Source organism: Thunnus albacares, chromosome 20 (assembly GCF_914725855.1).
Source record: "Thunnus albacares chromosome 20, fThuAlb1.1, whole genome shotgun sequence".
NCBI lineage: Eukaryota > Metazoa > Chordata > Actinopteri > Scombriformes > Scombridae > Thunnus > Thunnus albacares.
Window position 1 is genome coordinate 2,407,161 of NC_058125.1, and position 13,634 is coordinate 2,420,794.

At 41.1% G+C, this 13,634-nt stretch overlaps 1 protein-coding gene across 1 annotated transcript in view; it reads left to right on the top strand.

The window, feature by feature from the left end:
• Window positions 1-3,558, top strand: part of fmn2b (formin 2b) — a 29,073-nt gene extending 25,515 nt beyond the window's left edge. The window contains exon 20 of the mRNA XM_044338445.1: window positions 797-3,558. Coding sequence (XP_044194380.1) covers window positions 797-823 — 27 coding nt within the window. The 3' untranslated portion in view covers window positions 824-3,558. The remainder of the gene's footprint in view (window positions 1-796) is intronic.
• Window positions 3,559-13,634: the final 10,076 nt, after the last annotated feature.

Below are 13,634 nucleotides of genomic sequence, written 5' to 3' on the forward strand. Positions count from 1 at the left end.
TATTTTTACATTGTGGTATTATTACTTCTGTTTAAGAACAGAATCTTAAACATTCTTTCCACTGCTGGTTTGCAGTTTAGGCATTAATAGCTTTTGGTTCATGTTAAGGAAAGATGGTGATCATATCAGTGCTGGTATGTTCTATATTGAAAGCAGCATTCACTTCTATTGTGAATCTAACTGTCTGAAAATTAAAATGAGCTGTAAGCACTGTTATCTCTCTGTCTACCTGTCAAGGCCAAAGCATTTGACCAAACAGTAGTTAGTCTTAATGATTATACACTCTCACTGTGAATTGATGATGGATTTTCATCAATTTATAGTGTTGTTCCCTACTCTTGTTTATGTATGCTTTATGTTGCTTAAAGTCCCTCTCCAACTAAAAATTTGTTTTTCTTCTATTTCCTTCAGTTGGATGTTGTTCTCTTCTCTGTGCAGAATGATGTATGTGCAGAGTTTGTTTTCACATTCATCTGCTGAAGGCAGAACGTTTCTCTGTGAACACGTTAAATCTCAGTTTAACACGTGTACCTACAGCATGATTTGTGACATCACAACTAGTTTGGAGCCAATCATGGTCTAGTATGCAACTTCCACAAGTATGATGTGGAAACCTGAAGCCTCCAGTGTACATACGCTGAGAATGGACTTTTCAGTGAAGTAGGAAACATCTTGTGTTGTATATTCATAGATTCTGGATTTTTACATGAAGGAGAAGGGATAGAATTTTTAATGAAGTAATTAAGATGATGGAGGGTGTAATGCAGTTAACCTCTGTGATGTGTTCTTTCCACAGAAAGCCAAGCTTGGCATGAAGATTTGACTCTGGCATGCTTCTTTTTTTCGACTTTGGGCACCAACAGTGAGTCAAAGACTAAACAGTATGAAGGAACCAGGAGAGAAAAAGAAGGGACGGCACATATATGTGCAACTGAGCCTACTCTGGACATTAGAAGTCATGTTTTTTGTTTGTTTTTCTGGTTTTTAATAGTTTGTCTGTCCTGTCAACCTGCTGCCTTACATTGCTGTCTCATAACTGAATCCAACACAGCCATGGAAGTATTCTGCTGCAGGGCCACCAGGCCATTCAGCTGTCTGCTTGATTTCTAGTACAGTGTCAATCAGATGCACCACTGCAGGAATCAACCCTGTGTTGTTGGGAATCATCACAACTCAAAACATTACAGAGACAAACATCAACTGGGAAAACAAAATATAGTCTGTGCAACCTATAGCCTACTGTAAATCTCACTAATATAGTCTTTTCAGCAGAATGGTAAAGACAAACAACCTACTGCGTTAAAGGAGCAATAAAAATGTTAAGCACTTATTTCCCCCCGAACTGTATCTCTCCATTAACACACCATAAGCTTAGCAAGATGTGATGGTGATGAAGGCTGGCACAAGCAAGGGTGAGAGGACTCAGTATTACATTATTAATACTGACTGTAACTGTCTGCCTGGCCATGTAGCAATATTTAAAGCGAGATCAAAGCCACAGCTGTTGGAATGGCTGTCCCCTTCAGTATTGCTGAGTCATTTTTTGGCTACACAAAAACAAAAAAACTATTAAACTGTATAATATATTTAAGTTATAATCAGAAAGAAAGAGAAAGAGAGATTTCAGTCCTGGTTGAGTCCTGGTCAAGTCCACTACATGAATGCATTATTTCTCATGAATCCCTTGTGTGTTGGTATGGAATTTGAATACCAGACTCCGCTAGTAACAGTGAAATTACTATATGAAGAGGCAATTACAGAGTACACTGTGGCTACTATTTAAGGTATGGCCGGTCTTGTGTCAAAGTCTGCTTACTCATTGGGTAGTGTTTCCTGTAACATTACCCTATATGGTTGGGGATAGGATTAAGGTTGGGTTCAAGTTACTGTAAGGCAAAACACAAATCAATGTGGAATTCAGAGCAATCCATGCCATAAATAGTCAACAAAGTGAATTGATAAATTGAAAATCTTAAAGTCTGTGTAAAGCAATAATAAATATGTGTTCTGAGTTTGTCACACTACAGAAAAATGTGTTATTAACCATCCAGCCTAATTTGAATGATTAAAAAAATCGCCAAAGTATATGAAGTGAGGTTTCAAAATCATGGAAAAATAAGCAGCATTCTCTGCTCTGAAGCGCTGGGGACGTGTCCGCTGAAGCTGCTAAAGGCACTGAAAGCACAGCCTAGCTGAAAAGACTCGACGTTAACAACGCTCCCAGCAAACTCCCATATAAAAAATTTAGGCCTTGTTTGTAGGTGTAAAGCAAGCAACATTGGTCATATTTTAAAAATAAAGTAACGCTGGGAGCCACTGTTTAATTCGGCACATATTTTGTAGGTAAGTGGGGGCTTGTTTCAATAAAAATGTAACTTAAATGACTAATTAACAAGTGAACCATCACCAATCATCAATTGTTGTTCACTTAACCTTACTCACTTCTCTGCTGAAAAGCGGCTTCACTGTGTCCATTACCCTTGGAGCAATTGCCTCTCACTCAATACTTTTTGGTGAAGTGCTGCCCGCCAAATGCTCTCCCTCTGGCTGGAGACCTCACAGCCACACAGCTGGTGCTGGTGCTGGTGCTGGTGCTGGTGCTGAAGCTGAAGCTGAAGCTGTAGAGGGTGGGTGGTGGTGGTTGGCGGCCGGTGTTGGCTGCTGCTGGTGCCGCATCCGTTGACTCTACCTGTCCTCCCAGGCGAACAGCCGGTGCTGAAGCCAAGCCGAAGTGAATCACAGTTGTCTCCAACAAAACTTTGTAAAACTACCCAGTGTTAAAATATAAGTACATGCATTCTAGTGTTTATATAGTGAGAGGGAGGTGGGGGCAGGGGTCATGCTAGTCACCCCTCTATGTCATAGAGCCACCATTTCAAGCCCGCCCAAAAAATCGTGAACACAGAAATGGTGAAAAACGGTTTAACACTCTAATTCCACAATTCAGTATCTCTCTCATTTTCCTTTACACAGACTTTAAAGATTATAACTTCAAAATCATTTTTCTGTTATTTGGAACAAAACACATTTGTCTTACTTTTCTACACAACATACATTCAACATCTTTGTTACAATTCATCAGTAATAATGGATGTTTTGTTCTAAAAGGTACTATAGGAGATACAACATCTGCAATCTCCTATTTTGGTTACCTTCTCCAAGATAGTCATGGATTCAGTCATATGTCTGGTACTTAGAGGATATTTTTAATGAAATAATGAAGAGGTAGGGCATGGCCAAGTGGCAACTACCCCAGCTTGAGGTTGAAGCCAATGTGGAAGTACCTTAAAGTGCCACCAACGGCTGCTAGATGCTCCAACAGACTTCCTTTCAACAACCCTCAACTTCTCTCTAGACATACTAAGTCAATCATTTTTTTTAGCAAATCATTGTGGTCTGAATTGCTAAATTCTGGCCCTCTAATAAGTGAGCTGGTGGCATATACTGTTAAAAATAATAGACATAGCCACCATAACGTCAACCACTGGTTTGTGGACTCCTGTTTTGAAGCCTCGAGTTTGCGTTTTGACAGTCGCCATCTTGGATTTTTGGAGCCAGAAGTGACCATAGAGAGGGTGGAGCTGACCCTAATGCTATCTGCTAGCTGCTAGCTAACTAGCTGCCGACTCCTTAGAGGGTCTTTTAGTACAACCAAATGCTGAACAAGACCTTTTAAGGTGACCAAAAAGTTAACTTTCATGAACTGAAAACACACTGAAATAGCGATGGCTACAGCTATGCCTGTACTCTGTGAATCTGGGGTTACGCCATGGTTATGCTACTTAACCAATGTTGTCACTATGGTAGCGACTTGCCTGTGATGGCATCCACCTGTCACTCAAAGCAGCCACACCCCTAATTATGCATAACTTTAATCCTTAATAAAATTTAAATGGTTGAGTTATATAAAATTCACCCGCCAAACAGTGGTCATGAACAAGGAAATTAGACCAAAACCGTTTTTTGTACCAGGTTGTGAACATGTTTTTTTCGGCTGTAAAGTTTGGCATTTTAACATGGGGGTCTATGGAGATTGACTTGCTTTTGGAGCCAGCCTCAAATGGCCATTCAAGAAACTGTAGTTCTTGGCACTTCCGCATTGTCTTCATTCTTCAGCCCTGGAGCTAGCAACCTAAGCGGCAACATTCTCCATTAATAAGATTTTAAGACTTATAGTAGCTTTGATGTCTGCCATGTAGGCGTTGATTGACAGCTGTGATTGACAGTTGGCTCACCTGCTGCTCTCCCCGGCTCCATTACTTGATTACAATACCTGCCCGGTTAGCACAATTTAGCTAAAGTAGCTAAAGTTAGCCCAAGTGTACAGGGCTCAGTGTTCCCAGTAAGCTAGCATTAGCTTAGGTCCAAGGTAGTGGAGCGTGTTTCCACAGTGTGAAAGGTAACACCCCGCACTCCTTATATGGGAGCTCCTGGCTCCAAATGGAAAAGATGGCGCCAACCAGAAGCTGCAACTCTGGGCTTCAAACTGGCTCCAACGCAAATCAACGGGTGACGTCACACCTCACTACGTCCATTTTTATATACAGTCTATGGTCATGGCCCAAAGAAAAAGTGATTAACTATTGGTGTGAGTGTCACCACCATTTTCGCCATTTATAAAGTACTTTCTGTTTTGCCTTTTAACTACTAAACTGTAAAATTTTGCCAAATTTGGCAAATTTGTCTACAATAGCATTAATCTGAATCAGTGGGTCATTAGTCTGACTCATGTTAAGTTGTCATTTCATTTTTGTACAAAACTCTAATATTTGGTAATTCTCCAAAAATCTTGGCCACCATCAGATATCAGTATGATTTACCATTACCATGTGTTTTTCGATTGAAACATTTAAAAATAAGTACACATTTCAACACATTTTATTATTAAAATCAAATTGCCTGAAATCTCAGCAGCCACTGAAGTAACAGAAGATTGGAATGACAGTTATGGATCAGCAGAACTTGTGGACACCTAGTGATATACTGTATATTCTGATTATTTTGTGCAAACATTACTGATTGCGACTCAAACATGCTATGTTGAAAAGTAACAGAAATGTGGATTGTACCAGATAACAGTCATGGACACAAACTTTTTAAATGCCACAGTAAATTGTCTCACTTCAATATCAACATTCTCTGCATAGACCATCACACATTGCCACACTACTGTTTTTGATTCTACATCCTGACTGTCCAATCAGACTTGCCATCTCACTAAGGATAGACAATTAAACTCACTCAAAAGTATGCATTTGTACAGTGGAGTTGATTGGCAGGAAAAGAATGTCACTGTAAACTTACATGTGTAATTTTAATGTATGTTCAATGATATGCCATATCATACCAGATATACCATAGGGATTGTGTGTGTGTGTGTGTGTGTGTGTGTGCGTGTGTGTGTGTGTGTGTGTGTGTGCGTGTGCGGTCACGTAAATGAATTTTCTCATTATCTGGTTGATCACATCTCTGTGGTTGAAAGCTGTGTGATGCAGGATATGTATAGTGAAATGACATACAGCTATTGAACTTTGTTGCAGAATTAATGACTTTATCAATGTAAAGTAATAAACTGTAAAAAAAAAAAAAAAAAAAAAGAAATATATTGTGAGACAAGTTTTGTGTTTCTTTCATTAATGTCGTCTTCTGTTGGTCAGCACGATACTCACAACAGGAACCATTTCATGTGCAATAAATGTTTCTATGTGTATATGAGCAGGGTGCATGGGGTCTGGGGGCAGTGTAATTTATGTAAAATAAAGAGAATGACTTCTGCATTATTTTGGTTTCATGCAATATTTCATTGTGATAGGGCGCAAGGTGTGACTGAAAGCTCACTGGCCAAGCTGAAATGAATTAGGAACACTCCTTTAAGTCCACAACATTTCTGCTAAAGAAGTGAACACCAGTTCACTTTCCTGTAGCCAACATCAGAAGAACGTGTTGTGGTTCACGGAGCCAAACTCCTGATGTCACTCTAGGCTAGCCACAGTTCTATAGTTTCTGTTACTTAGTACAATCTCTCATTGAGGGTTTCTTATATTGTTCTTTTACTGGAGTTTATGATCCATTAATAGTCTCTACTACAGTGCCTGCGACTAAAATTCAAACCGTTCATAATTTTAACAAAGTTAAACCATGTTAGCAAACAAATTTATTAACATACAAAAGGAAAAAACAAAAAAACAGGTCTTGGGCTTGTCAGAAATGGTTTGTTAAATGTTAAAAATGAAACTATTTTTTTAAAATCTACAATCCATCACCAGATACTATTAAACTGCTCAATATACTGTTGAGTAAGTAAAGTAATGTGCTAGGATTAGTGGTATGGCAAGGCTAGTGAACCCAGGTGCAGAACACAGAGACAGGAGGCAATGAGTAAATTTGAAAGACAGTTTATTGCTGGGCTGGTAGCTGGGAAAGTGGGGAGAGGGCTTGGGCACGTGGCTGCAAACCTGGTGCTGAGGCTTGGGCATAAAGCTGGGCCAAGCAGGGCAGGGGGAATGCTGAGGGGAGCCAGGCAGAGTGGTTTCCAGAGTGCATGGAGCTGTGCTGAGCTGATGAGGAAGACTGATGAGGCAGGAGGTCTGGAGGCGGGGGCTGAAGTTAGGCAGAAGTAAACTGCAGGCACAGGGAAACAGGTATTAGACAAATGCAAATTACTGACAGAACAGTAACAACAATCAAAAAAAGGCTGGAAGCGTAACTGCATGAGCAGAGTCTACGATCTGGCAATGTGGTGGAGTCTAGATCAGGTTTTTATGGCAGGGCTAATTATGATGAGTGGCAGTTGGTTGCCTAAGTCCCGCACACCTATCTCCACTCCTGCAATTAGACACACACACACTCACAGACATGCATGCTAGGTGGAGGAGGAGGCAGAAGTGGAGGGCATGACAACTGGATTTTCAGTCATTTGCATTAGTACAAATAATAATAGCAGCTAATGGCAGACATATTTTTCTTAGTGGTTGGTGTACACCATAGTAATTGGACTTATTATTGGATGGGTGCAAGAAACACACCTTTATGTTGTGGGATGTGTAAAAAGGCAACTATTTGCTTAAGTGTTAGTCAACAACTTTATAAGGTAATACTATGTCTTTTCTGGTTCTAAGGGAAAACTCCATTCAAATCAAATACAATAATAATGCAAATGTACAAGGACTGGATATTCAGTAATATGCGTTACTACAGTTTTCCTACAGAACCCAGATAATTCGGTTTTATTCACCTCTCCATAAGAATTAAATTGATCCTGACACTATTTACATGGGAATAAAATCTATGTTTCCTACGATACATTCACATGGGTCATGGGGTTTTTTGGCCACTCAGGGGCAGAAGAACAGACATTATTGCCTTATAGTTGTCGGCTAACACTTAAGCAAACGGTTGCCTATTTACACATCCTACAAAGCAGAGTTTGTCACTACATGTCCAATAATAAGTCCAATTACCATGCTCTTCTACTGTGGCATACACCAACCCCTAAGAAAGTGGGTTTATCAAAGCTTTTTAGCTTATAGCTGCCTACTGCTGCTGGCAGTGGAATGCAGTGCAGTGAGACTGAACCAAAACTGTAAATGTGCCGTGTGACGACCCTGGGGTTACCCTCTGTTTTGGTGTGTGTGTCTTTTACATATGTTGGGTTATGTTCCAGGATGTTTGGAGGCAAAGTGAAGGGCAGGGTCATCAGAGGAGATGTTGCACACCTGTACAGCCTGGCTCACCTGTATTTAAGATGGCTCACAGACCTGCTCCAGTTCTCTCTCTCACCATGCCACACCCTGTGGACATTCCAGCTCATCACTTCTTCCTTATTTTTCTGATTCTTACCTTTACACACACATCATGATACACTCGTCCACACACTTCTGGCACTACTGATTTCCATGTTTTGCTTGATGTTTATGTTAATCGATATTTTGGCTGAATAAAACCCTTCAAGGTGACGTTTGTGTGAGTTTCCTCTTTTGTTGCAAGATGGAGCCAACTTGTAACAAATGGGGAAGCAAAATTGTCCCCCATGGGGACTTGTTGGTTTGTTATTTTTGTGCATAACACGATTTGACATTGTGTCTTGGGTACACGTCCATGGCTGTCTAGGTGAGTAACAGCATTGCTGGGGCTCTTACCGGGTCATCGGATTTTGTGTTTAAAACACCTTTCTTGGCATGCACAAAGACTAGGGGTTGAGAGGGGGAGGTAGTGTTGGATAGGCAGTTAGCCAGGGGAGAGGTGTTCCAGAGATTAAAAAAAATTTTTTTTAAATGTCTGTACACTAGGTTCAAATGGTACGGGTTTTTGTGTTTAGCCTGTCTTATTCATGGTGATTGAGTTGCTGTTTAATGGCTCCATGCCATAGTGGGTCTATCTGGGTTAAGCAGCAGAGTACTAGTGGGATTACTTGGTATAGGATTTAGTTAGTTCTTTTTGTCTCCATTGGTTAAAGACTTAGTGTCTGGTTTGGTCCTCTTGAGAGGATGGCTACTGTGAAGGATTTTGGACAGTGTCCAAGCATGGAATTATTGGATAAGTGTACGAAGGACCAGTTGCTGAAAATGACAGAATATTATGAAGTAGATCTTCCTAAGCAATGTCATAAGGAGGCACTTTAAGGTTCCAGGTAGGACAGTTTAAAGTTTTGCCAGCCCTAGCAGTCACTATTTGTTGAAAAGGTGATTTGATGGCCACTGAAGAAGCAGCTGCTGGTCTTCTATTGCAGGGAAGGTTAAGTGCACCTTTGTCTGACTTCCGTGAATTAACATTTGAAAAGAAAAAAGAAATCCTGCTGCTGTAGTACCAGCAAGAGAGTGAATGGGAGGAATGAGCACATACCCACGAGGAGTGGGTTTGTGTCCAGTCACAAGAATTGGAGATTGAAAGGCTAAAGGTAACTACCAGGTTGCATGAAGCTGAATTGCAACAGTGTTACAGATTGGACCTGATTAAAGTGGTCATCCCTCCTTTCTCCTGGGGTTTCCCTGGCTACATTTGACATAGCTTACAACTTGTTATTACCAAAATTCAATGAGAAGAACATGGATACTTTTTTTTGGCTGTTTGAATGGCTTTGTCAAACACCAGTGGTCTGACTTGGAGAAGACATTGCTCTTACAGTGTGTGCTTACTGGAAAGGCTTAAGAAGCATTCTCTGCACTAAGCATAGTTGACAGTGAGGTCTACCTCAAGGTTAAGTCTGCAGTGCTAAAAGCTTATGAACTGGTGCCTGAGGCTTATTGTCAGCAGTTCAGGAAGCTAAGGAGGTCAGAAGGGCAGACATGCAGAACTTGTTCGTGAGCTGTCCGTACAGCATAGATGATTTAAAGGAACTGGTTCTTCTAGAACTGTTCAAAGACATCCTCCTTGTAGATGTTACCACATACCTGAACTACCATCAGGTTAAAAAGGTGACAGAGGCCGTGGTGTTAGCTGATGAGTACACCTTAACACATAAGATATATCCAAGGGGAAGGAATGACTGGGGGCACAGAGATAACTTGTCTATTGGCCGCTAGGCTAAAGTGGGTGGTGAGGTGGAGAGTCCAGTGCTAAGGCCCTTGCATGACTGGGGGGGATTTAAAGGGGATTTAAATTGAACTTGTAACTTTTGTCTTGGTAAAGGTCACTGGAAAAATGAATGCCTAGTGCTTAAAGCAAAAAACAAGGCATCCAAAAATAGCCAGGGACCTAAGCCTGCCGGTCCTGTCCATCAGGTGGTAGACATGAGGTTATAGCTGCTGTCAAACTCCATACTAATCCAAAACTCCATACTAAGCAGCAGTTGCTGCTGCGTTTTCTGACTTAAGCCCAGATCAGCTGTTTGCTAGTTGCAAAGCCAGATAGAACTTATAGACCTTGTGCTGACTTTTGCAAAGTGAATACCATAACCAAGCCAGACAGCTATCCCCTTCCTCATATGGAGGATAGCGTGGATCAGGTTGGTTCTGCAAAGTTTGTAAGTAAATTTGATCTCCTTAAAGGTTACTGGCAAGTACCCCTGACGCCACAGGTTAGGGATGTTTCATCCTCTATCACATCTTCAGGGTTGTACTTGTACATGGTCATGCCATTTGGTTTGAGAAATGCACCTGCCACTTTCCAGCACTTAAGGAACAGGGTGGTTTCGGGGCTGCAAGGGTGTGCCGTGTATTTAGATAATGTAGTAATGTATATTGACATGTGGCCACAACTTTTGTAGCGCATCCAGACCCTGTTTGATCACCTAGCTTGGGCAAACTTCACAGTGCACTTGGCAAAGTGTGAGTTTGCCAAGGCCACAGTGACAATCTTGGGTAAGGTGGTTGGGCAGGGTACAGTGCAGCTAGTAAAAGCAAAAGTGGAGGTCACTGAAAAGTTTCCCTCTCCCATTACAAAGAGGGAGCTCACCCAATTTCTTGGAATGCAATTATTACTGACCATTCTGTGAAAATTTCTCAGCTGTAGTTGCTAGTTTGACTGACTTGGTCAAGGTCTTTGATGACCTTGGGGTTACCCTCTGTTTTGGTGTGTGTCTTTTATGTATGTCTTGTTATGTTCCAGGGTGTTTGGAGGCGATATGAAAGGCAGGGTCATCAGAGGAGATGTTGCACACCTGTATAGCCTGGCTCACCTGTATTTAAGATGGCTGCCGGACCTGCTCTGGTTCTCTCTCTCACCATACCACACACCATACTCCAGCTCATCACTTTTTCCATATTTTTTTGATTCTTAATTTTACACACACATCATGATACACTCATCCACACACTCCTGGCACTACTGATATTACTGATTCCCATGTTTTGCTTGATGTTTGTTAATCCATATTTTGGCCGAATAAAACCCTTCAAAATGACGTTTGTGTTAGTTTCCTCTTTTGTTACATGAAAGAACCAACTTGTAACATGCCATAAAACCAGCTATGAGCTAAAAGAGGCTAAAAAGCTCCAGACTGCATCTTCATCACTACAAGTGACCCTTTTCACATTACCCTCTGTCATTTGATCTTTTAAACAAGTTCTGTATTTGACTCTGGACTATAGCAATTTGAATGGTACCTGACATGATCAAACATAATACTCTTAACTAATGCTGTGCATTTCATCTGTTTAACTATCTGCTTAGCTCTGCTTGGGAACTGGGAGAAATGTCTGTGGGGGTTACCAACAACTGATGAATATCTTGACCACTTATCAATGATGTTTGAACATGAGCTAACAATGTTTATTTTAATATCAACATTCTGATTCTGTTACATTACTGGATTGAGTGGCTATACACTTATTGTTAGCTTTTTGCTAATTACTTGAGTGTTGTCTTTAGAGTTCTTCAGTTTTTCAAAGTGGGTTGCCCTTTTTTGTATGTTTTCTTACTTTGCAGTGTGTTGAGCTCTCCCACCCAGTGTGAGCCCCCAGTCTGAATGTTTCGGGCTCAATCTGTGCCTCCCTAAATGAACAAGTGTGCAGAGGATTAATTACTGCATCAAGTTCCAACCCCTGTCTCAAAATGACAAATGACCGATTTTTAGGATATCAAAGAAATTATATACATCTTGTTTTTGTTTTGTTTTGTTTTTGTTTTATTTATTCAAGGAAGTTTCACTGAGAGGAAGCCTTCTGCAGGAACACCCTTGTGACGCCAAATTCAGGGACTTCTCAATTTCATTTGGAGGAGCATTTGTTAACCTGTATTCAGTCAGGTGACAGACTACAATGTATTCCACCACCCCACCCTTTAAAAGATTCAGCCAGGTGACACTGAGAAGATTCACCAGTATGGTTCAGAAACATAGACACTGACAGCAAAGATTGGTTTCCTAAATAATGAATAGCTTGCAATTTTGATTATGCAGTAAGTAGCTGTGACCTAAACTATGAAATGGAGTTTACTGCATTATTTGAAAACAGCCAATTGTGTGAAAGTCTGTCAGCTACAGCTGCTACAAAATGAACCAGCTGTTATAGATTGATAAGTTATAACCCCGTAGCTGACGCTTTATCTTTTATGTTTACATGCATATTGTTTCAGTATAGAATGATCCTTGGGGCTGACAGTGGGGCAGTCTGCAAACTATGTTAGTACAACTGTAATTGTAAGAAAAAGATAACACTGGATTACTGCATGCACTGCACTGATAAACTGAGCTCCTGAGCTGAGCTCCTTGTCATCCCAGCCTGTCCCTCTATACAACAACAGTTCAATATTGAGCTTGAATCAGCCCAGCTCATCCCCACAAAGTCTGCCCCAAAATTTGGGTGTCATGATTGATGACCAACTAACCTTTAAGGTTCACGTGGCCTTGATTGCTCAGTCATGTCAATTTGTCCTGTACAACTTCAGGAATATTAAACCCTACCTGTCTGAGCATACAGCATTCCTGTTACAGGCTCTCATAATATCACGCATAGATATTGCAACTCCTTGCTGGCAGGTCTCCCTGCATGCATGTTCAAACCTCTGCAGATGATCCAGAACATGGCGGTGAACAGCACGTCACCCTGCTGTTCATATCCATCCACTGGCTCTCAGTCGCTGCCCACATCAAATTAAAAACCTTGACACTTGCTTACTAAACGACAACTAAAATGGCTCCCACCTACCTGAACTCCCTCATTCAGGTGTACGCTCTCTCCTGCTCACTCTGCCAATGAAAGGGGCCTGGTAATACCACCACAACAGGGCCCTAACACACTAGCCAGACTCTTCTATTCTGTAGTTCCCTGGTGGTGGGACAAGTTACCAATCTCCATTCGATTCGCAGAGTCCCCCTCGATCTTTAAGAAAAAGCTAAAGACCTAGCTCTTTCACGAACACTTCCACACCCGATGGACTTATAAAACATTTATTTAAAAATATTATTGGCTTCTATGCACATCATGCACTGCCTCTATGCACTGCCTCTTGGCACCTATGTCCTATCGGACCTGAACTTAGAATAATGTGAGTGAGTACCATAAAGCTCTCCTGACTACATCCTTGCTTGTGTTGTATTGACTCTCAAGCCTGGGACACACAGTCTGCGTGAGCAGCGTATGTGTGTTGCGGAACTTCTTGCTTTTAATTTCACCACCCATGTTAACAGATTAGTGCAGCCGCATAGCCCATCTTACTCACATCTCACATGTGGCTGCTTTAGAGATTCGAGGTCTCGCCTATTTTTTCCACGTGACGCGCACGGTTCTTTTCTTTTCTCAACTCCTGATGCTTTCTGTGATATTAGTTCAAACCAGGACTCCTGTCAGTTGTTTCGCCTGCTTCCAGGCAGAGATTTGGTGTTTTTACTTTCCTTACTTGTTGTTAGTTTCCCTCCTGACAGTTTGGAGGTTTGTTTGTTGGAGTGTATTTGGCTCATTTGGGGAATTTGGTGTCTTGAACTTGGTGGGATTTTCTTCACTTATAGTGGTGACAGTGGGGTTTTAACTGGCGGAATAATCAGTATAATCCTGTCCTGTGTGAGGAGTGTATGACCCCACCATGCCCATCAGAAAGAAAGCTGCTTTCACCTCACATTATTATTTATTTTTCACAACTGAGAACACACTTCTTAACCTTTTTCTGTCTAAACTAAATATAAATGAAATTTATAATGAAATGATATGAAACATTCTATTATTGATGGCCATTATCAAAGTCAAAGTCTACATAGAAAG